Source organism: Mastigoproctus giganteus, chromosome 3 (genome assembly GCF_048544385.1).
Source record: "Mastigoproctus giganteus isolate SK-2022 chromosome 3, ASM4854438v1, whole genome shotgun sequence".
Taxonomy (NCBI): Eukaryota; Metazoa; Arthropoda; class Arachnida; order Uropygi; family Thelyphonidae; genus Mastigoproctus; species Mastigoproctus giganteus.
Window position 1 is genome coordinate 161736139 of NC_143577.1, and position 26424 is coordinate 161762562.

The 26424-nt window shown below is 37.2% G+C and overlaps 1 protein-coding gene across 1 annotated transcript in view; it reads right to left on the bottom strand.

Annotated features, from left to right (window-relative positions):
- Positions 1-26424, bottom strand: part of LOC150088371 (phospholipid-transporting ATPase ABCA3-like) — a 335787-nt gene that overhangs the window by 63938 nt on the left and 245425 nt on the right. Inside the window, exons 13-14 of the mRNA XM_090370138.1 lie at positions 21317-21819; positions 8912-9099 (exon numbers count right to left, since the gene is read on the bottom strand). Of these exons, the coding sequence (XP_090226264.1) occupies positions 8912-9099; positions 21317-21819 (691 nt within the window). The remainder of the gene's footprint in view (positions 1-8911; positions 9100-21316; positions 21820-26424) is intronic.

Sequence of the window (26424 nt, forward strand, 5' to 3'; positions counted from 1 at the left end):
ACACGAAGTTGAGAATGGCCACAACAAAAAGGCTCCATTGGAGAAGACATCGCCAAGGCTTGATCTGAGGTGCTTAGAGGATCATTCACTTCAACCAAGTGCTTTAAATGTTGTATGTGAAAAGTGTTGGGTGCGTGGCTGGGATCTGGTAGGCAAATGAACAATCTGTGAGCTCATAGGTAACTTCAAAGCCTCAGAATCTCAACCAGCTGGATTCACATGACTAGAAAACTGAAGCCAGCTGAAGTTGTTAATGTTAGAATTGCCAAGGAAAATTACCTCACTGTTAAGAAAGTCGGACTGGAGAAAGTCAAAGAGTTCTAATTAATTCGTGGAGTTGGGAGAATGATAAACAGAATTAGCATTAGCATTAGTAGGGCATATGATGCAAGAAAGCAAGCTTATAGAGAAATCAGCCAAAAAAAAAACAGCCTTCCCATTTCACTCATTTATTCATTCCAAATGTTTGTCTAGTTCTGCGTTGAACTTATTTAAGTTGCTGACCTCCACTACGACAGATGGAAGTTTGTTCCAGCTATCAAAAAACTGCTGGCTAAAGGTGATTTTTCACACATCTATTCTACAGTTGTCTTTCCTCAATTTGAATTTATGCCTTCTCAGGTAAATAATCTGAACAAGAGGAAGTATCCCATTAGCATTGAGCTTGCTCAATCCATTCAAGCCTTATACACCTCAATTAGATCACCTCATGGTGCCTAGTCTCCAGAAGCTGCAATTTGCAGAACTTAAGCCTTTCTTGGTAACACCAACCTTTTGTTCCACTCACCAATCTCATTGACCTTCTCTGTACTCGTTCCAGCAGATCTATATTCTTCCTAAAATGAGGCCTCCAGACCTATATACAGCACACAAGGTGTGGCCTGACCACTGCCTTATACAAGGGGACAATCACTTCCCTTATCCCTGCTAGCAAAATTCCTGTATATCATTGACAAGATACCATGAGCTACTCTTGCAGCCTTTTTGCACTGTCAGAAAACATATCTGACTGCACAATTACCCCCATATCCTTTTCATTCTCCATTACTCTGAGTGTAGTACCACCCAGCTGATATGGTACTCTGGAGTTACTGCTACCCAAATGCAGTACATTTAATCTGTCAATGTTAAACTTCAGTTGCCACCTGTCAGCCCATCTGCTCAACTTTTCCAGATCCTGCTGCAGTAGCATACTATCATTACTGTCATTAACAACCCTGCCAACCATGTATCGTCTGCAAACTTAGACATTAACCCTGATATACCTTCATTAATATTATAGATAAATACCAAAAACAACAATGGGCCCAACACTGAACCCGGGGGGACTCCACTAATAACATTAGTCCATGATGAGCAGTGTCCATTGATAATCATTCTCTGTCTTCTCCCATTCAACCATCCTTTTATCCATTGTAGCAACTTGCCCTTAATGGCATGCTGCTCCAATTTGTAGAGTAGCCTTCCATGTGCCACAGTATCAAAAGCTTCGTTAAAATCCAAGAATATGGTATCAAAATTATTTTTTGTATCCAATTCCTTTGTCACCATAGTAGCCATCAAGTATCAAATCAAATTTGTCAGACAAGACTTCCCCTTAACGAACCCATGCTGTGTCTGAACTATTACTGCAGTCTTGTCTAGATGATCCTGCAATGTTTCTTTAACTAGTGATTCCATTATTTTCCCCAGAACACAAGTTAAACTAACAGGTCTGTAGTTACTTGTGTCACCTTTTGAAATCCCTTTGTGAATTGGGGACACATCTGCACATCTCTAGTCCATGTGGACCTCCCCAGAGTCAAGGAAGCTTTCATAATTATGGCTAAGGGTTTGCTTACTTCCTTTGCTACCTTCTTTAATATAACTGGATAGATCCCATCCACCCCAGGTACCTTCCTTATGTTTAACTTCAACAATTTCTCCTCCATTTAACTCTCAGATATTACAAAACCATGAAGCTCCCTGTTATAGTTTGATAAACTTCTGGCATTCCCCTCCTTGAATAACTCCTCATATGTGAATGTAGATGCCAAATGCTCATTGAGTTTATATGCTACCTGAGCATGATCATCAATAGTCAAACCATCTATGTTAAGTCAACCAATCTGATTCATCCCTTTCCTTTTAGAGTTTACATAAGTAAAGAACTCTTTTCTGGTTTTCTTTGCATCCTTTGCGAAAGATTTCTTGTAATCTGCCTTCGCTTACCTAATCTCCTTTTTTGACTTGATTACAGACTAGCTTATATCTACTATAGGCTTCTGTGTCGCCTAATAATTTATATGCATCCCATGCATTTTTCTTTTCTGCCACGAGCCGCATTAATTCATCTGATATCCATTTAGGCCTAAACTTTGAACAATATTTCTTAGTTGGCATGCAAAGCTTAGTAGCCTCAATACCAAGTCCCTGAAGGCTTTCCATTTAGAATTTACCATTGGTAACATCATCAGCTGATCCCACTGTATAGAATTTAAAAACTGTCTGAGATCACTGTAGTCACCTTTGCGAAAACAAAAACCCTTCCCTTTACCCTTTATGGTAGTTACATTTTTAAGTAAATCCCACATAAGTACACTGTGATCACTGTCACCTAGTGGCTCCTTTATCTGCAAATTCTTAATGTATGAATAATCACTGCTGATAATCAGATCAAGAGAATTACTCCCTCTGGTTGTCCCTCGTGTTGCTGTAGAAAACAATCCTCCAATAAATCCACAAAAGTCTTGCTAGCTTGCAAGTGACCAATCCATAAGTTCCAGTCAATATCTAGAAAGTTAAAAACCCCATTACAAGACATTTCGATTTACTGGCCCACTCTATTCTCTGCAGAACTGTTCATTGTACTCATCAGAGTCATTAGTCCTATAACACACTCCTACTCTCATTTTCCCTTTCCCAGTGTTTATGTTGCACTTCCTTAGATTTTGTGTTTCTTACCTACAGCATAACCCCTCCTCCTTTCCTACTATGTACATCCTTTCTGTACACATTGTACTCCACAAATTCCAATTCTGCACTGCTTATATCTGTATGACACCATATCTGCCTTTGATGCCTTGATCTGCACTTCAAATTCATCAAATTTATTTTCTATACTTCTAGCATTGATGTACATGCAAGTATACATGCACCTGTTCTTACTCTTAGTTACCCTAACACGGGCCATGTATTTACTTGTTCGATGATGACTCCCAGCAGCTCTTGAAATCGCCAGAAACTTGCTCTCTAGGCTGCTGCTCATTACAATAGAAGCAGTGCAAGAATCACTTTCGCCTCTGCCTGTGGCTACTGTTAATCTTTTAGTCTGTGAATCCCCCACCAAGCTAGCTGTTTTCCGACCCACCTAAGACTGCGTCGATAGAATCAGCAAATATTGTTGCACCCTTTCTATTTAAGCGTATCCCATTCCTGTAGAAGCAGTCTCTTCTGTTAGCAAGCACTTGGTGGATAAGAGAGCAAAGAACAGGGACAAGGTGTTTTTTTTTCACATATGTGAATACAAAGAAGAAAAAAGAAGAAATCAAATCAGACCCTTGTGTAATGGGTGAAGGACAGTCTTAGATAGCCCAGTTGATATTGCAGATGAATTCAACACATACTTTGAACTGATATTCACAGGAGAATGACCATTCATACCTAACAAAAAGAAACTGTGAGTGAAGCTTGAAAGCACGAAATTAGTGATATTGAATAAAATTATTTATTAGAAAAACTTTTGTGCCTGAAGGTAAATAAGGTTCTTGCAGGTGATGGCATATACCCAGTTATCTTAAGCAAGATAACCAGAGGGCACATTGAACCATTAAGGTTAATTATGAGGGCATCATTGAACTTGGAAGAGATTCCTTTGGACTGGAGAAGTGCCAACACATCCCAATATACAGGTGATTCACTACCAGTGCGACAAACTTGCAGGAGGTGTAGGGGGCACAAAGAGGAATCGGAATCACATAGCATTGCAGGGTCCGAAATGCCTTCGTCATGCAGTAGAGGACGTTGAATGGGAGGTCGCTTGAACAGCGATCCCGCTGGAAGTCAGCATTTGCGAACCGGTTCCCGAGGCAGTAGGATGGACGAGTATTCAAACGTTGAACTGGCGCCGACATGCACCTCGCGTATGGAGCTGCGGACTGTAACGAGCGTGCCGCTCTGCACTTGTACCAGGAACGTTTTCCGCACGATTTTCGCACGTGTACACAGAAGGTTACGTGAGACTGGTTGTTTCACGAGAGGTACCATGAATCGAGAGCGAACGACGAGGACGCCAGACAATGAGGAGAATGTCCTACGTCTTGCAGAAGGCAATCCGAGTACGAGTACTCGAACGATAGGCCAACGATTGGGTATTTCCCAATCCACTGTATGGAGGATACTGTCAACAAACCAAATGAGTTCATACCATCTGCAATGCGTCCAATCATTGGAGCCTGCAGATTATTCACTCCGGGGAACTTTTGCTACTTGGTTTTTTCAACAGAAACAGTTCGCAAATGCTGCCTTCCAGCGGGATCGCTGTTCACGCGACCTCCCGTTCAACGTCCTCTACCGCACGACGAAGGCATTTCGGACCCTGCAATGCTATGTGATTCTGATTCGTCTTTGTGCCCCTACACCTCCTGCAAGTTTGTCGCACTGGTAGTGAATCACCCTGTATAAAGTCAGTTCTAAGGGCAAAGTGGACAATTACAGACCAGTCAGTCTGACTTCAGTGGTAGGGAAAACCATGGCGGCAATTATAAAGAGTGCATTACAGGATCATTTAGATATAAATGGAATTCTGAAGGACACATATGTTGTGAAAATCACGTTCAGTTATTTTAGCCTGGTTGGCAAGTCACTCATGAGCTGGATGTAGGAAATAATTTCGATACTTTACTTGGATTTCAGCAAAGCATTTGACTTGTCCCATATGGAAAGTTACTGTATAAGCTGGAACATGTTGGAATCACACTGAAAATCCTTAGATGGATAATCACAGGATAGCTGCAAGCAGGAGGCAGAGGGTTGTGATTAACGGTTATTTTCAGACTGGGCTAATGTATGATGTGGGGTTCTCCAAGGATTGGTACTGGGAGTATTGTTGTTTTTGATTTTCTTAAATGACATTGGCAAGGAGATAGAGGGCATAATGATGTCAAGCTTGGAAGAATGGTTAATGATTAGCACTAAGTGGCACTCCTTCAAGACGATTTAGACCTCTATGGTTTAATGCAGAAAAATGCAAGGTTTTACATTTGGGGAACAGCTTTGTTTGTTTGTTGTTTGTTATTTGGAGCATTAGCAACTAAGGCCATATTGCTCCGGGATATGCGGTGGTCATTCCCTGACCTTTCCGCATCCTCTGTATTTGGTGGTGACGGGCTCGAACCCCGGTCTAATCAAGAAGCGTGTGCTACGCACTGCTGCTCCTTCCCACCTGGCTATGGAGGCGGCTGGGGAACAGCAACCCCAAAATATATTATACACATGGCGGGGTTGAATTAAGACGGTAGAGGAGGAAGGAATTTGAGAGTTAGGATACAGTTGCATAAGTGTGTAATGTACAGGGTGTTCTGAAAGTCTTGTAATCCCCCCCCCCATAACATGGATATATTGTCATAGAATGGATATAAGATAATTGAAAACACAGAAAGAAAGCAGACTGCAATTTCTTTTATTTTATACTACTCAGTTTATACTGGGAGGTCTGTTTAAGGATCCAGATGGTCAGGTCATTATGAACACCATCATTTTCATGACTCAAAATGATACTAAGCCATTTCCTATGGGATATTTTGTGTTCAACTGTTCAGTTGTGTGGTATCTTTCCTTGGATAGACCATCTTTAATTATGCCAATTGCACCCCAATACTGCATTGTCACAGGAAGAAAGATCAAGATTTCTTGGAGGTCACTGAACAGGTGCTTGCAGATGTGCTGATTCTCACCCTATTCTCAAACACATCGTGCAAATATTTTCCGACTCTGATTGCATAGTAATCTGCTAGAAGATTTAGTCGTTGGACCTTTAGAACAAATTAATCCCTTAACATGCCTATATAGGAATGTTGACAGACACTATCATCAAAGAAATAGGGACCTATCAAGTGGTTACCGAGAGGTACCATGAATCGAGCTTTAGAACAAATTAATCCCTTAACATGCCTATATAGGAATGTTGACAGACACTATCATCAAAGAAATAGGGACCTATCAAGTGGTTACCGGATATTGCAGTCCAGATCATCACATGGAATGGATTGTCCTGCAGCTCTTTGAGGGTTCTTGTTACACCAAAATTAGACAGATTTTGATAGATTGCACGCTCATGAGAGAAGAACAATTTACCATGTTGCAGGAGCATCTGAAAAACTTTAAGCAACTTGGTACACGCTTCACTGCGTTTTCGCACATCATCATCATTTAGCTTGTTGATGACTGAAGGCTTAAAGAATTTAAATTTGAGTTCAGTTTTTATATGTGTTAGTATTATGATTTTAGGGATTACAAGTCAGGGTGATCATTTCTGCAATAACATTTTGGGCAATCGGAGCACTAATGCCTTCACTCCTGCACATTGCTCCTTCTGCAACAGTTATCCAGTCCCTTTCTTATTCAAAATTGATCCTGTTGTGAACAGCTTATGTTCCCATTGCAATATTGTCATTTAAGGAGGAGCTTCTTTGTTAAACCTTGCAGTAATGTACTTTTGCACATCCTTCATTGTTTTACCTGTTTGTGGACATTCATTCACCTATAATGAGCTGTTTTCCAAACTTTAAGAACTTGTGTCAGTAATCTGAAATGAAATACATAAGAGATCTACAAAGTCTGTTCAATAAAGAATGATCATAATTTTTTTTTCATGATATACCTTTATTAATCATCCATATTTTGATGGTCCTTTTCAAAGTAGTCCCCATTTGATGAAATGAACTTACTTTAACTTTTTTGCCTTTCTTCAAAGACACGGTGGAAGCCATTTTTTGACATGTTTGAGAATCGTTTCCGATGTCTTTACAACTTCTGATGACCGGAAACGTTTCTCCTGCAGCTCCTTCTTTAATTTTGGAAATAAAAAAATTGCAGGGTGCAAGGTCAGGGTTGTAGGGCAGATGAGGAATACATTTTATATCAATGCTGGCTAAGTATGTGATGACAATATGAGGTCTTGCAGTGTTATGATGCAGCGCCAACCCAGCTGTGTGCAGTTGTGACAGTGATCCAGCAAAGTGTGCCGTACAGTTGTATATTTGCCTCAGGTGAAAAGCTGAAAGGGGTGCCAAAAGAAAGATTAAATAATTGCCAACATTGCCATCATTAACAGTAGGGTGCAATTTTTTATTCTTGCCTCGGGTACTAAAATGGCTCGGCATGGCACTGCATGGCCCAACACGCTGGAAAACCATTCCTTGAATATCAAAAAAGAGATGACCATAACCTTTTTTGCAGAAGCCACAACTTTTGCTTTTTTTTGGTGTTGGCAATGATGTAGCCATCCTGCAGTTCCTGAAAAACCTCCATGTGAACTTGCTGCTGCACAGGTGTGAATAGTTTTGGAACCCAGTATGCATAAACAAGTGTCATATGCAAATGGTCATGGAGAATACTCTCTCTGTGGTTCCTAATGATATACTCAACATTTATGTCAGTTGCTTTACTGTTATACAACAATCTTCTCTCATGATTACAAAAATAGTGTTTCTGGTTTCTATGGTGGCAGCAGTAGCTGGAGCTCCAGAATGCTGATTTTTCTGATTACTTCAAGTCCATCTTTACACATTCTAAACTGACTGTGCAATAGATTCACCATAAGCCTCTTTTAACATTTCATACACTTCAGCTGTTTTCTTGAGACAGAAAAAAATTTGAGGGCAGCATACTGTTCCTCGCATGTCAAGTCCATTGTTACGCAGCAAAACTGAACAGGCATAAACTTGATCAACCTCCAAGGTCACATATGCGCATGAGTCAACTGCACAGCTGCTATGGGTTGCAGCTTGGTTTGGTCTTAAATTCCACAGCTCAGCTATAAATAGCAAGCAGTATGGTTGTTCATGAAAAATTATAATCATTCTTTATGAATAGCCCTTGTACATATGCTGCTTCATTGAAAATGTGGTGGGGGGATGACAAGACTTTTGGAGCACCATGATGTTCTCCAAGCAGTGCAGACAGGCATTAAAGAAGGTCCCTGGTATCCTATCAATTTATTTAACATTTTCTTGTAGAGATAAGGAAGTTACAATCCCACTGTATAAGATGGTGCAAGACCACACTTGGAATACTGTGTTGAAGTATGGAACTACACCTTAAAAAAAGACGTCACGCTTCTTGAAAGGGTCCAAAGAGGAGTAACTCACTTGGTGAGGTTGGCAAAAAGGGCATCTACATGAGGAAAGACTTTGGAAACTAGGCACCTCAAATGAGACTGGATTGAAGGATAAGGCTCTGAGAGGTGAAAATAAAATGATGTTACAATTTTCACTGTTATAAATGATAACAGAACTAGGGTCCATAAATTCAAATTACAAGGAAAGAGATTTATACTGGATTGCAGAAAGCTTTCTTTTAGCTAATGAATCATTAATTACTGGAATAAGTTGCCTCCATGGGGTGGTTGAGGATGACAGCTAGGAGAAATTCAAAGGTCAGCTAATAGATACTACGTACATATGCTGATGAGGAGGGAAGCAAATAGGTAGTTTATTTTATTTTATTATTTATTTATTTATTATTATTTTTTAAATAATTAATTTTTTTGGCTGGTGCAGCAAAAGGCCAGGGTCTTCCTTGCACCATATGGCTAATACTAACTCTATTAAGAGTAAGCTCCCATAGAAAAAGGCTGAAGTGCAGCATATTTAAAATATAATAAAGATATAAAAACTTGAAAAATTCGATTTATGTATATGATGCAGAATACCTGTAAGTATCTGTTCTTTTTTTTGCCTGCTCTGCTAAACCTATGACATGGATCAACTCATCAACATAGCAATGAATACTGGTTTCAGGTAATCCTCGAAGTCTTGCAAACAGGTAAAGCATTTCTCTGCCAGTAAGTCGATCAAGCAAGGCATCAAACTGAGGACAATAACCAATATATGACTGAAACTATAAAAGATATAAATTAATTAGACAGTACAGACTGAAATAGTAAAGTAGTTAACATTTTAAATTCTACATATTCAATGTCTAAACCACTAGTATTCAATTGGCGGTATGTGTTCCTCTAATGATATGAGGGGGAGCTTTCAAGGGATAGATGGGAATATTGAAAGAAGGTATTTTCCCTTATCGTTACAGTCACATGCTTCTTATATTTTTATACTAAGCCCCAGCTTTACATGGGTTTCAGTAATAAAGTTCAAATGGGATTATCTGCTAATATCTCTGGTTAAAATTTCTTCCATTTACCTTAGTGTTTATCAAGAAGTACTTATAGTACATTCTTTCATTTGTAACACTGCAAATTTGTTATAAGTTAACTTAATGTATAAAAAAACTCTCTGAATCATAAGAGCTGCACACTACACTTGCTTTTGTGGTGTGCAGTTCTTATGACTTTCAGCAGTAATAATGGGGAAAAAAGGCATTGTTCACTTTTTTGGCCAATGTCATAAAAGTTTATCATGTAAAGAAATTTAAAAATCCTTAATTTTAAAATTTTTTGACATCTATCAATCAATTATGGTGCTGTCTTATGTAAGATATTAATACTAATTCATAGCTGCCATATTTTGATTTTCAAAATGTTGAAGATCAGTCATTTGTAAGCAGAGCAAAAAGAGGAAGTTTTAATGAAATACCTCCTGTTTTTAAACAGGTAAAAAACAGGAGGAAAATGAGATTTTTTTGAGTAATTAGGTGGTTTTTTTTTCTTTTTAAAAGTCCACGCCGCAATAGAAATAAAATTTTGCTAACAAAATACACATCTGGAATGTCAGTTATCCTGAATAATTTGAAAGGCTGATTTTTCTTTTCTTTTTTCTTTTTTTTTTTTAATTAATGGTAGTATTTGAGACAAATGTTTATTATACTACGAGAGTATTTCTGTCTGTTTTTTTACTTCGTATATCTGGTGAAACGTTGGATTAGGACTGATGGGTTTTCTCAGAAACCATGAGTGATAGAATTTAAGTCATTTGCTTCTGTGAACCAAATTTTTCATTACATATTTTGTTCCCTTCATTTCATATTGGGTTTAGTTTAGCTACAGATTTAGTAAGAATAATATCTGCCAGAAACTGTGATTTATTATCTTTCTCATTTTTTTTTATGGTAAAATGTCAACAAAAAGAAACAGCACTGAAATGGGCAGAAAACCCGGAAGAATGCAATATAATCAAATTGATATTATTAAGGAAATTGAGAGATTTCGCAGCAAAAAAAAAGTCACAAAAAACAATCGAACATTATTTTAAAACATTACTTTAAATTTTTTCCGCATAAAATTTGCAGTGAATACCTATCCGAATATATATATATACATACATATGTAAATTTGCAAATTTTTAAATTATTATTATTATTATTTATTTTTTAATTAAATAAATTCATTTTTTTCACACTACTTAAAGTCTTTTTCTTTTAACTTAATACATTATAACAGAAATTATTCAATTTTACCCTACGTTCGATTATTCGGAAAATTTTGCTAACCGACTGACATTAATTATTCTGGATAACTGATGCTCTACTGTACAATAATAATTAAAATTATTAATTAAAATACAGTAAGCTTTTACTAACCTAACATTTTCTATCTATGGAGTTCTGTTTGGATATTCTATTAGATGTCGGCTCATTTTGATTGCTTCAAGAAAGATGCTACTGCTGACTTTGCCTATTCAGAAATGTTGAGTAAAAGTTTTCTTCATAACAATGGCCCTGCTCTGAATTCAGCTTTCAGGTAGGTTTGTGTATGCAATATGCACATACTGAAACCATACACAATATGCACAATGAAAAAAAAAAAAAAAACATATAGGAAATAGAATTAAATACAGAGGAAGATATGAAGTGGGAGAAATGAAGAGTGTCGAACAAGTTGCTAGATATTTAGTGAAGTTGATGAGAGACTTCTACTTTGAAAGGGGACTTCTTTGTAAGAAGATATAACAAGAAAATTTTTTCCTTGTTATTTCATGGGTCTTTCTTTGAAAGGCTGAATAAGTTTGGAGCAGCTCAGAGAATAAAATGTTTGTGGGGAGGTGGAAACATGGGAGCTTGTTTTATATGATTGTGAAGAGTATGTTGATTAAGGATTGAGTTTAAATGTAGTTCTCCAAGTATGAATAACAATATGAGTAGAGATTCTGAGGTTCAAATGGTTAAAACAAAGGAGGATTTCGTCCTGTTTAAAGAATTTGTGACAAATTTTTAAAAGAAGGATTTTATTAGAAAATGAGCAACAAGATGGATGAAATCGATAAATGGATCAGGAAAAAAATACAGAACAAAAGATAACAGAGCAAGCTTAGGATTAGAGTTAACTTCATTCTGTAATTGATAGGAGCTTGCTCTGGAACAGCATACTCTTTGCATTTTGCATGATATTTGAAATTGTAAGTTGTATCAATCCAGGATGTTCATTTTGTAATATATTTACTTCACTTTGCATTTTGTATGGCATTCTATATTGTATCATAATATCTGCATATGAAATTGTAAACGGTGCTATAGTTTGGTGGGGTTGCCAAACGTTGGCTAGGACCACCTAATTAAATAATAAAAAAAAAGTCCTTTTTGTGAACATCATACTTCCCATAATAAAATTCTGCATCTCTTATGCCTGAGTGACACCACATCTCCAACATCCATACAATCATACAATGTCAGCATTTGATGATTTAATCAGTACTTCAAATTTACTTATTTATTTATTTCCTGAGTTTCAAGCACTAGTATACATGCACCTGTTCTTACTCCTAGTTACCTTAACACAGCCCACGTATTTACTTCTTCCATGTTCCAACATATGAGGTGCTACCCAAAAGTTCTCAAAATGTATTTATAAAATAAATTAGACTCACCCTGGGTCTTAATCGCCACTGTCACCTTCGAAGTAGTCCCCTTGAGAGCGTAAACACTGATCCCAGTGCTTCTCCCATGATTTGAATGCATCCTGAAAGTCCTTCTTCATCATAGTGCTGAGCACTGCTTGCGATCGATTTGGATATCCTCTATGCTGTCAAATCTTTGCCCCTTCAGCTTGATTTTCATTTCTGGGAAGAGGAAGAAGTTTCAGGGGGTTAAGCCTGGCAAATAAGGGGGGGGGATGATTGGCATGTTGTGGATGCCAAAAACTGCACCACAGCGAGATATGTGTTGGCCGCCACATTGTCATGATGAAGGACCCAGTTCTTTCTGCACCACTTCTCTGGACGTGTCCTCCTGACAGCTTTTCTTAACCATCTCAGAACATTGCAGTAGAACTTTGCATTGACAGTCTGGCCAGGAGGGACGAATTCCTTATGGATAATGTCCAAAAAACAGATCAGCATGGACTTCACATTGCTCCTCACTTGTTGGGCTTTCTTCAGTCAGGATGAAGATGGGCTCTTCCACTGGGATAATTGTTGCTTGGTTTCTGGGTCATACCCATATACCCAACTAACCCCGGGGGCTCACATCTGGTGAGTATGGGCTTGGCACACCCAGGGTCCTGAGCTGGATATCATCATTCTTCTCTTTCTTGGTGATTCCCTTCTACTTCTCTCTCTCTCTCTCTCTCTCTCAAGGTAATTAGGGAATTTTTTTTTTGGCTGTTGAAGCATTAGCCTCAGGCTTATACTTCAACTCAGGCTTATGCTAATAAAAAATAATAATATTATTAGCTATATTGCACCATATAGCTAATAATAATAATAATAATAATAATAATAATAAAAATAACTCTCATCATCAGTGAAGACCACAGAAAGGAAGTTTTGATCACTCCTGGCCTATTCTTGAAGATCTCTGCTAACTTCCATGCGATGCTGCTTTTGGTCTTCGCTCAATAACCGTGGCACAAACTTGGCTGCAATCCTTCTCATGTTCAACTCATCTGACAAAATCCACTGATACGTGCCGTACGATAGTTCTACAATGCTTCAAATGTTGTGGATGGTCCGCCTGCGGTCTTCATGGATCGTCACCTGAACTTTTGTGACATTTTCCGGGATGGTGCTCAATGATGGGACGTCCAGAGTGATTGTCATCATCAAATGACATTCGACCGTTTTTAAAATGGTTAAACCAGTAGCAGGTCTGTGTTTGGACTAAAGCATTGCCACCAAAAGCTTGTTTCAACTTCTTATGGGTTTCTGCTGCTGTATTGTTAAGAAGGAAACAAAACTTGATGCAAGCACATTGCTCTCTCTCACAGCCATCGCAACAACTGCAAACTACGCAAAACACACCGCCAGAGAACTGCGCATAAATATTCAATGACTTTATCCAGTCTGATACCACATGGCACACTGATTCACAAAGGATGCATGCAGTGTTACCTAGTGCCACAAATCCATACTAGACGTAGTTAGTATTAGTATTAGCAATGGCCACATGGTGCAAGGAAGCCTATGGCTTATGCTGCAATGGCCAAAAAAAAATAATAAAAAAATATATAATAATAATAAAAAATAAATAAATAACAATAATAATAAAATAACAAAAAATAAATAAATAACAATAATAATAAAATAACAAAAAATAAATAAAATAAAATGATAAGAATAAAATAATAATAATAATAAGATAAAAAATAATAATATAATAATTAATAAATAAGAGAAAAGGAAATGGACAACCTAAGCATTTCTCTCCTCCTGTAGATAATTATCCAGCTGACCTTTGAATTTCTCCAAACTCTCAGCCTCTACCACCCATATAGGCAACTTATTCCAGTAATTTATAACTCGCTGACTAAATAAAACTTCCTGCAATCCATTCTAAACATCTCCCCCTCTAACTTGAAATAATGGCTCTTAGTTCTAGAATCATTTATAACCGTGAAAATTTCTTCCTCATTCAATGCCTCTATGCCTCTCTGCAACCCACATATTCGAAATCTTTCCTCATATGGATACTCTTTTGCCGATCTCACCAGGCGAGTTACCCATCTCTGGACCCTTCCAAGAAGCACAATGTCTTTCTTTAGGTGCGGTCTCCATACCTGAACATAGTATTCCAAGTGTGGTCTAACAATAGCCTTATACAATGGGATTATGATGTCCTTATCTCTACTAGAAATTGTTCGATACATCATCGATAGGACACCACGGACCTTCCTTGCAACCTGTTTACAATGGGCAGAGAACTTAAAGTCTGAAAGATATCATAACACCCAAGTCCCTTTCCTCCATTACCGGCTTTAGTTCAACTCCGCCAAGTGTATAAGTTATTTTGGGATTACTGTACCTTACACTTTTCTGGATAGCTGCCATTTTTCTGACCACCCCTGAAGTCTATCTAGGTCATTCTGAAGAAGCTCCGCTTGGCAGCGATCATTAACTACTCTACCAATCTTTACATCATCTGCAAATTTAGACATCACACCCTCTAACCCTTCATCAATGCCGTTTATGAAAATTAAAAACAACAGTGGTCCTAATACTGATCCTTGGGGAACCCCACTTCTTACATCAACCCAATCTGAGGAATAATCATTTATCAAAATCCTCTGCCTCCTGCCCTGAAGCCATCCAGCTATCCATCTAAGAATTTTCCCTGTGATTCCAACCTGCTCCAGCTTATAAAGTAACCGCTCATGTGGGACTGAGACAAATACATTGCTGAAATCCGAATAAACAATGTCAAAATTATTCCCAAAGTCCAGCTCTTGAGTGACCCTGTCAAAATAGCTAACCAGATTAGTTAAATATGATTTTCCTTTTACAAAACCATTGCTGAAATCCGAATAAACAATGTCAAAATTATTCCCAAAGTCCAGTTCTTGAGAATTCCACTTCTATCTAAATGATCCTGAATTCCAACTTTGATCACTGTCTCCATGATTTTCCCTATTACTGAAGTTAGACTAACTGGCTAATAATTTTCCACTTCACTCTTAGAACTGCCCTTATGTATAGGAGACACATTGGCACTTTTCCAATCCAACAGAATCACTCCAGAGTCCAGTGATGCTTGCATAATTAGCCTCAATGGTTCAATGCACTCACTTGCTGTCTCCCTTAAGATTGTAGGGTAAATGCCATCAACCCCAGGGGCCTTACTGGCCTGTACACTCAAAATTTTTTTTATTAAATAAACATGAAATTTCAACATCATTAATTAAATTTTTTTCAACTTCACTCCCATAATTTCTTATTGACGTAAAGGGTTTTTCTTTTGTAAATATCGATGCAAAGTAACTGTTGAGCTCATCTGCAACTTCAGCTGGGGTATCTATTACTATCCGACGTCCATTACATAAGGGTCCAATCTGGTTTCTTCTTCTCTTCTTTGCATTTATACATGTGAAGAATTCCTTATACCTCCCCCCTTCTTTGCACTCTTTGCCATCAATTTCTCACAATCTGCCTTTGCCTAACCTTTTCTGTGGCACTATTACAGATCAATTTCTAACTGTTATACGCTTCTGTACTTTTTATTGCTCTGTAGCTTTTCCATGCTGTCTTTTTCTGCTCAAGTAATTTGGCAACTTCATTATTCATCCAACTTGGAATCCTCCTCATGTAGTATTTTTTTAATGGTATATACACATTCAAGGCTTCTGTGATTAATGTTTTAAAGATATACCATAGTTCAATTGTATTCACTCTCTGTGAGATATCTACCCAGTTAATAGAGGCCGTGTAGCATCTTAAGCTGTTGTAATTTCCTTTCCTGAAGTTATAACCCATTCCTTTGCCTTTAACTACTGCTACCTACCTCTCTCTCTCTCTCTCTCTCCCTCTCTCTCTCTCTCTCTCTCTCTCTCTCTCCATCTTCCACCGTAGAACTCCCTGATCATTTCCTGCTACTGGTTCCTGTACTGTCAGCCCTATTATGTCATCTGGTTCATGGGCGATGATGAGGTCTAGAGTATTGTTTTCCCTAGTACTTTTTTCCCTGACATGTAGATACAAATAGCAATCATCTAGTTGATTTAAAAATTTTGTCCCCCATGTGGAGTTTCCCTCCCATTTGCTCCACTCAATTAGAAGCAAATTGAAATCATCCATAATAAGACATTCATGCTTACTTGTCCATTCCATTTGCATGTAGAGGCTCTCTTATCATAATCTTCACAATCACCTGGCCTGTAGATTACTTCCACTCTCATTAACCTTTGCTTCCAACTATCTCACACCATACAGATTCTATATTAGCATGCGAAACGTCTGAATCTGGGAAGGCTTTCGTCGTGCTCAGGCTGCTTTTGATAAGAAGCATGACCTCACCACCCCTTCTATCTTTCCTAAACCTCCTAAATATATTTTACATACCATACTGAAACTCGTCATCCCCTATCTCCAGGTGGCACCACATTTCCATAAGCCCTATTATGTTAGCGTTACTTGTCCTAACGAGCAGTTCAAATTAACTCATTTTATTAACAACACTTCTGACATTACTGTAAAAAATTAAGACAGTGTTCTTGTATAGTTAACTACCCTGACACATCCCTTAAAGTTATTTAAGCTCACTACCCTGGTATTAGCTGCCCGCTCATTTGAAATGTTTCTGCCCTCAGAACATCTTGCTAATATGTTCTGTTGCAGTAACAAACAAGAAGTTTGAGGTATGTGCAAGCATTAATTTGACCAATATTATCAGATAAATGTGTATCTATATTACCCTTGTCCCCCCCCAAACTAGCAGTTTCCCTGAACCTTTAATGTATGCTTAATAATACTGGCAAAAACTCTTGCACCACATTGTTTAAATGTATCCTGTCTCTACAAAACATATTCCTTCTACCTACAAGTGCAGGCCAAGCTGATAGAATTTCCTCCCAAAATCATTGCAGAGTCCTTTAAGCCTTGAGTTAATTCACAAGGCTTTCAGCATATAATCCCTCCTATCATGCCTGGGCAGAATTGCAGATGCATAGACGTTGTGACCTAACTTGCGGCATTTCTTCTGCATGATCCTATATTTGTCTAACAAATCGTCAGATCGTGTATGCTTAATGTCATTAGTCCCCACATGAATAATAATATTCTCTTTCCCCCCTTTAAATCTGACAATCTGTTGGTTGCTCCTTTGAGACATACCCTGGTTCTAGTCCACCTCTCCTTATTACAAAAAATATTTCCCATTTCCCTGACAATGGAGTCCCCTAATAAAACTAAGTCCTTTCAAATCAGAGTAGTTTGCACCTGGTTATTCTGTTCTGGGATTCAAATTGAGTGTGCATCACTTGGTATGTTGCTAGTCTGGAGTCCCTGACGAGCTCCCAGTTACATTATTCTTGAGGGCAAGCACCTGTTTTTTCAGTGACTCAAATTGTTCTAGCAATGCACCAAATTGTAACTTAAGATCGGTGCACTCCTTACAATGGTGACAAAGAAAAGAATCTCCAAGTGAGCTAGGATTATCCACTAGGTTGACCTTGGAATATGTGCCACAGGTTTTGCAAGGGATAAAATCAACTCACCCGGAATTTGCCATCAGCTATTTTCGTATGAGTCATAGTACTCTCTGACCAAGTGTTCAAGACAGATCTTGTAATAACCATTATGAAATTTACTAATTATTAATAAAAGAAACTTTAAAATAATTATATTTATAAAATTTAAAAAAATCAAACTATTACAGGAAAAGAAAAAACTTATTAAAATAAACTTTACAATATACTAAATAACCTTTGAAATCCTGCTCTACTTCTGTTATCCCCTCTTATCTATACTTCTGTATTGTATCTGTAAAGAGCTCTAATAGACAAGTCTGCTTGCCACGAATGCTAACAGTAGAAAATTCATGCAACATTCAAATTTTTGGGTAGCACCTTGTAAGTGTAAGAATCACTTTCACCTCTGACTGAGTGTTGCAGTTTTCCACCCAACTAACACTGCCTCCATAGAATCAGCAAATATTCTTGCACCTCCTTCTATTCAAGTGTATCCCATCCACGTAAAAACAGTTTCTCCTATCAACAAACACAGATCATGTCGACAAAAATTCTACCCTTGAGCCTTACGTAGTCTCTTCAAGGTGACAAAGGTTACAATGGTTACAAATTGATAGACAAAGCTCTCAATATATACTCCATCCCATCATGTCTGGGCAATTTGCAGACACTTTAAAATTTAATCCTAACTTGCAACTTTTTCCTAACATTGCCTACTTGTTAATTAAGTCTTCAGATCTCCTGCTCTTTTTCTTTTCTTGAATGACAGCTCATGACAAGTCTTAAATTTCTGGAACCACTCATCAAAGAGTTAATCTTCAATATGGGCAATTTCTCTTGCAGTGAGCTAAATGATTTTGTAATAACTGAGAGCAAATTGGAGGAGAAATTGTTGAAGTTAAACATAAGATAGGATATGGAGTGGATGCAATCTATCCAGTTATATTAAAGGAGGTAAAAAAGAAAGTAAACAAACCCTTAGCCATAGTTATGAGAGTTTTCTTGAACTCAGGGAAGTCCCCATGGACTGGAGATGTGCAAATATGACCCAATTCATAAAGGAGGATCAAAGGGTGACACAAGTAATTACAGACCTATTAGTTTAACTTCTGTTCCGAGGAAATTAATGGAGGCACTAGTTAAAGAAGCACTGCAAATCTGGGAAGACTTCAGTTATAGTTTGGACACAGCATGGGTTTGTGAAGTCTTGTCTGACCAATTTGATTGAATACTATGATGTAGTCACAAAGGAACTCATGCAAAAAATAATTTTGGTATCATATAACTTGGATCTTAGGAAAGTTTTTAATACTGTTTCACACGGAAGACTACTGTACAAATTGGAGTGGTATGGCATTAAGGGCAAATTGTTGCTATGGATAAAGGGATGGTTGAGTGGGAGAAGACAGAGAGTGGTAATCAATGGAAACTGCTCTTCATGGACTAATGTTATTAGTGGAGTCCCCCAGGGTTCAGTGTTGGGCCCATTGTTGTTTTCTGTATTTATCAATTATATTGATGAAGGTATATCAGAGTTAATGTGTAAGTTTGCAGATGATACGAAGGTTGGCAGAGTTGCTAATGACAGTATTGTACTGTTGCAGGATCTAGAAAAGTTGAGCAGATGGGCTGAGAGGTGGCAGCTTAAGTTTAACATTGACAAATGCAAAGAACTGCATATGGGTAGCAGTAACCCCCAGAGTGACATATCAACTGTGTGGTACTACACTCAGGATGGGAGAGAACAAAAAAGACCTGGGGTAATTGTGCAGTCAGATATGTAGTTTTCTGAGCAGTGCAGAGAGTCTGCAAGAGTAGCTCATAGTGCCTTATCAATGATATACAGGCATTTTTCTAGCAGGTAGAAGGAGGTGATTATCCCCTTGTATAAGGTAATGGTGAGGCCACACCTTGAGTGTCTGGAGGCCTCATTTTAGGAAGGATGTAGAGCTGCTGGAACGAGTACAGAGAAGGGCAACAAGATTAGTGAATGGAACAAATGGTTGCTCTTACGAAGAAAGACTAAAGTTCTGCAAATTATAGTGTCTGGAGACTAGGCACCTGCAAGGTGATCTGATTGAAGTGTATAAGGCCTTGAATTGTTTGAACAAGTTCAATGCTGATGGGATTCTTCCTCTAGCCCAGATTAATCACCTGAGGGAAATAAATTCAAATTAAGGAAAGACGGTTGTATAACAGATGTGTGGAAATTTGGCTTTAGCCAGCAGGTGGTTGATTGCTGGAACAAACTTCCATCAGTCATTGTAGAAGTTGACAGCTTAAACAAATTGAAGGCAGAACTAGACAAACATTTGGAAAGAATGGATGGGTGAAATGGGAAGGTGTTTTTTTTTTTTTTGGCTGATGCTATATAAACTTGCTTTCTTGCATCATATGCCTCTACTAATGCTAATGCTAATATACTTTGCTGCACAAACGATTCAGCCTTAATTTCCATTTATGGGAATGTTTTATGCATACATCATCATTAGCTATTCCAAGAATATTTTTTCAAGATGCGGACAAATTGCCTTTTGTACTCTGATCCAACCCAGTACAACTGATTTCTTTAATTTTCAATTGTTTTTCTATCTTTCAGAATATAAACAGTATACTCTTAAAAATGCGGTACTGTTTAGTGATGTCAGTCTTAGAACACCCACCATTTTCTGCAGCTTATAAAATCTTCATTTTGTTTGCGATTATTAGCAAAACTACCTGCTTCATAGAGTCATATCAATAATCATTTAGTCTATACATGCTGTATAATGAAATGCACTTCTAGTCAGAGTTAATTTCATTACATTCAGTAGTTATTTCTCATGGTCAGCTGCTGCTTCAATAAATTAGTGCTCTTTTAATTTTTAAATGTGAATATTGTAATAAAAAAAGTAAAAAAGCAAAATAGTGGTGAAAAATTTTCAGCCGTAACAGAGAAATTGCTTGCCTTTCAAGATCATTCTAAAAAATGTAGAACAGCATTACTGTTTTGGGAAATCAGCCATGGCCTACCATACAGGTTATTATAACACAAAGAGGGCTGCTACAAAGAGCTTCAACTGTATTATTTTTGAATGACGCAGCAGAAGTCCCAATTTCTTTGATCTCTTAGTCTTTACCAACACTAGCGCAAAACTGCCTTCAAATGCACTCCAGCACTAGTTCTACTATTATTTATGGCCTTTTCATATTTGTTTAGATTTCATAAACTGTTTTAAGTTAATTCTCCTAATTGCTTGTTTGAAAAAGATCTGGAAATGTGCAACTTACCAAGTAGTGATTTATTTCCTGTGAATATAATTATTTTCCAATGCACTGAGTTTAAGATAGCTCCCTAGGAATAAAAAAAATTTCTGTTTAATATGTACAGAAATTCAGCCACATCAGCCATTACTGCACCACAAAGATAATGAGGATGCAAATTCGGTTAGGGTAAACATGTTTGTAGAGTGAATATAATTTTGAAGTTTGAAACAATATCTAAAATAGTTTGGTAAGTGTGTTGTTGACCAAGTGAATAAATTGCTCCTCTACTTAGTTGAAATCTAATGAAATTTAAGGGGCAGCTGGATTGGTATTTTATTGAGTAGGAAGAGTACAATAACAGTGGGTTTAAGTTATATGGCCAGATTATTTTTTTTTTTTTCGGCCTGATGCATCTTTTAAATTTTATTAACACTAATAATAGCAGCATGCATAACAAATTGTTACCTTAAACAATTTCTTAAAAATTGTTAAATTTATATTTTATTTTAAAGTCTGACTTACCTTTTTCAAGTTATCTACTATGCTATACCCTTCGATTACTGCACTACCTTCAGTGAGAAACAAATCACCTGTCAACATTCGGAATGTGGTAGTTTTCCCTGCTCCATTAATACCAAGAAGTCCAAAACATTCTTTTTTATTCAATGCAAATGTCAGGTGATCAACTGCATATATATAACCAAAACTTTTGGTGAGGTTTTGAACAATCAATGCTTTTTCAGAATTTTCTTTTTGATATATATTTTCAACCTCCTTCCGCTCATTATTCACATCATCATCTTCACATGACTCAAATGATGCAGGTTTCACTGCAGAAAACCCTTTCTTGGAAAGCTTGTCTTTAATTATATACCACAGCCTTGTTGTGTAAGTAGTTTCAAACATAAAGAGCATGCCAAAAAATATAATACCCTCACAAACCAAGAAGAAGATATCACGACCACATCCCCAACTCTTCCAACTTATGGGATGCTGCTTGATAAAACACTGGCTCCCACAGTGATCTGAAAATTAAAATCATTAATTTGCAATATCAAATAATTGATGTCAGTCCATTTATAACAAAGCTGTTTATGGTGAATTTACAGATTTTAGGATTTTCTTGAAAGCTTAATTCTAATTTAGATGAATAATTAAGTAAAAATTAGTGAGTATGAATATGTTAATTATATTTACTTGGTACTCACTTTTTTTATTAAGTTTTTTTTTTTTTTAACATAATACCATAGTGTACTTCATCTGTGTTGTTATTTTATAAAAATTTACGGATATAAAAACAAAGTTTTCCCTTTGAGTTAATTATAAGTCAGTTGGAATATGTTAATTGGAATATGTCAGTTGGAATATGTTTGAATATGTTGGAGTATGAATATGTTAATTATATTTACTTGGTACTCACTTTTTTTATTAAGTTTTTTTTTTTTTTTTACATAATACCATAGTGTACTTCATCTGTGTTGTTATTTTATAAAAATTTACGGATATAAAAACAAAGTTTTCCCTTTGAGTTAATTATAAGTCAGTTGGAATATGTTAATTGGAATATGTCAGTTGGAATATGTTGGAATATGTTGGAGTATGAATATGTTAATTATATTTACTTGGTACTCACTTTTTTTATTAAGTTTTTTTTTTTTTTTTTTAACATAATACCATAGTGTACTTCATCTGTGTTGTTATTTTATAAAAATTTACGGATATAAAAACAAAGTTTTCCCTTTGAGTTAATTATAAGTCAGTTGGACTGCATACTGCATGTACAAAAATTCGTAACATTTCAAAAAGAAATATCATGACACATGTTAATTACATTAATTATAAGTCAGTTGGACTGCATACTGCATGGACAAAAATTCGTAACATTTCAAAAAGAAATATCATGACACACACACACACACACACACACACACACACACACACACACACACACACACACACACACACACACACACACACACACACACACACACACACACACACAATTAACGAAATCGAGAGATTTTGGTAATGATCTTAAAACAAAATTTGACAATTTTCATAATGCTGCTCCTGGCTTGGGCAAAACTTAAGTAATTTATATATGAGATTCCTTCAAAACTCAATAAGAAGTTCTCTGTATGTCAGCAAGGATAACCTGCCTATCAAAACAAGAAGGATATTATGGAGTGAAAAATTAAGCATAATAAGATAAAGAGCCAGGTTGCATCCTGGCTCTTTATCTTATTAAAGACAGAGTTTGACCATGCAGCCAAGAGAAATGAGGGTTAGAGATGCAAATAAAGATGTTATTAAAAGCCAGGGATTGGTACATTCTGCTTATTGGAAGTACAGGTTGACCATCAATAATCCGGCAGCGTTGGGACCTGTGGGGGTGCCGGATCATTGGCGATTATTTTAGCACATATAGTTTACCCAACAGCTAACCACCTCCTACCTTTAACACGTTGACTGCCAAGCTAGTTTAAGAAAAAATTCCCCAGGGGCCAAAAAATATTTTGCTAATAATTTGATTAGTAATTCTAAAATAAATATTGTAATGTCAGTGTTGTTGTTTTTTTTGCTTAAAATATAAAAAAAAGAGACTTTTTTATGTCGCATATATGTGGCTGATGTGGCCCAGTAGGTTACTTTATTTCTTGAGAAGCCGTGTTGGCCACATACGTGTGAAGCTATTACAGCATACATATGAAGGTCATTTGTGATTAGTTTATTGCATGTGCGGCGAGCGCTGCAATAAAACTAACTGAGATAAAATAAACTCTCAAACGTCGCAATAAGTTTGTCAGTATTGTTAGAGATTTTGTGAAAACAAGTTCGTTAGCATGCTGTATTATCCATTATATTGTGTTGTGTTTTTCTACAAGTTTGTATAAGTGTGTTGTAAAAAAAAAAAAAAAAATCTAAAAAGGAATGGCCAAAGAAAATTACTAAAATAAAGTTAAACTTCTCACAGGACATACCGCTGTCGAGTTTTTTCAGAAGTTCAACTTTATCTGTTATGGACAATGTATGGTGCTTGCGCTTTACACCACGAGAGGCAATTCCTCTATGCACTGGAACCATGGCTGGGGCTAAATGTGAGCAGGTTATAATAATAATAAATGCAGAAAAACAAGTGGGAATGGCTTGCCAGTGTTTACAAGTTTGCGCCGACAACTGATGCTGTAACCAACGCCATCAAAACAGTAGCGGTAGGTTGGTGCTCCGACCTGGGAAATTTGAAACTATGTTCACGGAAATTATGCCCGAATTAGCAGTGGGGCTGGATTAGTGATGGTCGACCTGTAGTACAATTCTAAAGAAATTCATTGGGAAGGTGTTACTGAAGGTCAGTGCCATCATAGAAAAATCAATGCTTTGTATTTTTTAATAGTAATTTAAAAGCTTAATGAACATAGGGCAAAGGCCTCATGCTATGAGAGAGCAGTCAAACATAAATGTACAAGGAGGACTCAGCCTTAGTTTATAAGTAACAATTAAGAAAATAATGTTAGAAAATAAGTGCATCAATCTCATATTGTGGAGGTTCTTCACCATGAGTTGCCCTGATACTGCACTACAGAAAGGACCAAAATGAGAAATAGCATATATTTTTAATTAAATAATAATATAGCTATTGGAGAAGTCAGTTTTATTTAAAGTGTATTATGCAATACCAAGGCAACTTGTGTATTATGCAATAACAGGGCAGTAAAGGAAGTAAGCAAACCCTTAACCATAATTATAAAAGCATCCTTAGATTCAGGGGAGAATGTATTCCCAGTTCGCCAGGGGATCAAAGTTGACATGAGTATTTACAGACCTGTTAGTTTAACTTCTGTTCCAGGGAAAATAATGGAGTCACTGGTAAAAGAACTAATGCAGGATCATCTAGAAAAGGCCGCAATTATACTTCAGACACAGAATGGGTTTCTTAAGGGGAAATCTTGTTTTCCACAATTTGATTGGACACTACAATGTGGTCACAAAGGAACTGGATGCAAAAAATAATTTCAATATCATATACTTGAATTTCAAGAAAGCTTTTGATATTGTTACACGTTAAAGACTACTGTACAAATTAGATAAGTGTGGCATTAAGAGCAAGTTGCTGCTATGGATAAAGGGATGGGTGAGTGGTAATCAATGGATGTTGCTCTTCATGGACTAAAGTTATTAGTGGAGTCCCCCAGGGTTTTGTGTCAGGCCCACTGTTGTTTTCTATATTTATCAATGATAGTGATGAAGGTATATCAGGCTTAGTGTCGAAGTTTGCAGATGATACAAAGGCAGGCAGGGTTGTTAACGTCAGTAATGGCAATGTGCTACTGCAACAGGATCTAAAAAATTTGGACAGATGGGCTGAGAAGTGGCAACTGAAGTTTAACATTGATAAATGCAGAGTACTGCATATGTGTAGCAGTAACTCCAGAGTAATGTACCAACTGTGTGGTACTATGCTCAGGGTAGTGGAGAATGAAAAAGACCTGGGGGGTAATCGTGCAGTTATATGAAGTTCTCAGATCAATGCAGACAGGCTGTTAGGATAGCTCATGGGGTTTTGTCAATGATATAGAGGAATTTTGCTAGCAGGGATAAGAAGTTGGGTATCCCATTGTATAAGGTAATGGTCAGGCTACATCTTGAGTACTGCATACAGGTCTGGAGTTCTCATTTTGGGAAGGATGTGGAACAAGTACTGAGAAGGGCAATGCGATTGGTGAGAGGAACAAAGGGGGTGGTGCTCTTACCAAGAAAGGCTTCAGTTCTGCAAATTACAGCATATGGAGACTAGACACCTACGAGGTGTTTAAGGTTTTGAATAGATGAGGGGGCACAAATTCAAACTGAGGATGGATGGTTGCAGAATAGATATGTGGAAATTTGTCTTTATCTAGCAGGTGGTTAATTGCTGAAACAAACTTCCATGTGCTGTGGAAGCTGAAAACTTAAATAAATTCAAGGAAGAACTAGACAAACTATTGGAGGGAATGAACATAGTGTGCATAGTGTTAGGGTCAGGTGCCACCCATGGTTTCCCACATCTGCGCCATATGTACACTGTGAAGAAATACAGAACACTCTAAATGCCAGGAAAGTGTTGTGTGTTGGATATGTAGTATTTTGTTGGGCTCTGTTGTGTCTGTTAGATGTATAGTATTTGGTTGGGCTCTGTTGTGTGTGTCCTGGCATTTAGCCACAGGGGCCCCTACGTTGCCCGCACACACAACTAGGAGGTAGCCAGGCTGCCCATAATTCTCTGGCTGGTCTCCACCAGGGTCGCCTGAACTTCCTGGACAGACCAAGTAAAAAAAAAAAATAATAATAATAAAATAAATAAAATAATAAGATGTTGTTGTTGTTATTTGGTTTTTAGGAGCATTAGCAACTAAGGCCATATTGCTCCAGGAATATGCGGTGGTCATTCCCTGACCTTTCCGCATCCTCCGTATTTGGTGGTGACGGGCTCGAACCCTGGTCTAATCAAGAAGCGTGTGCTACGCACTGCTGCTCCTTCCCACCTGGCTACGGAGGCACCCATAAATAAATAATTAAAAATAAATGAAAAATAAAATAAATAATAATAATAAATAAAATAAAATAAATAAATAAAAATAGATAAAAATAAA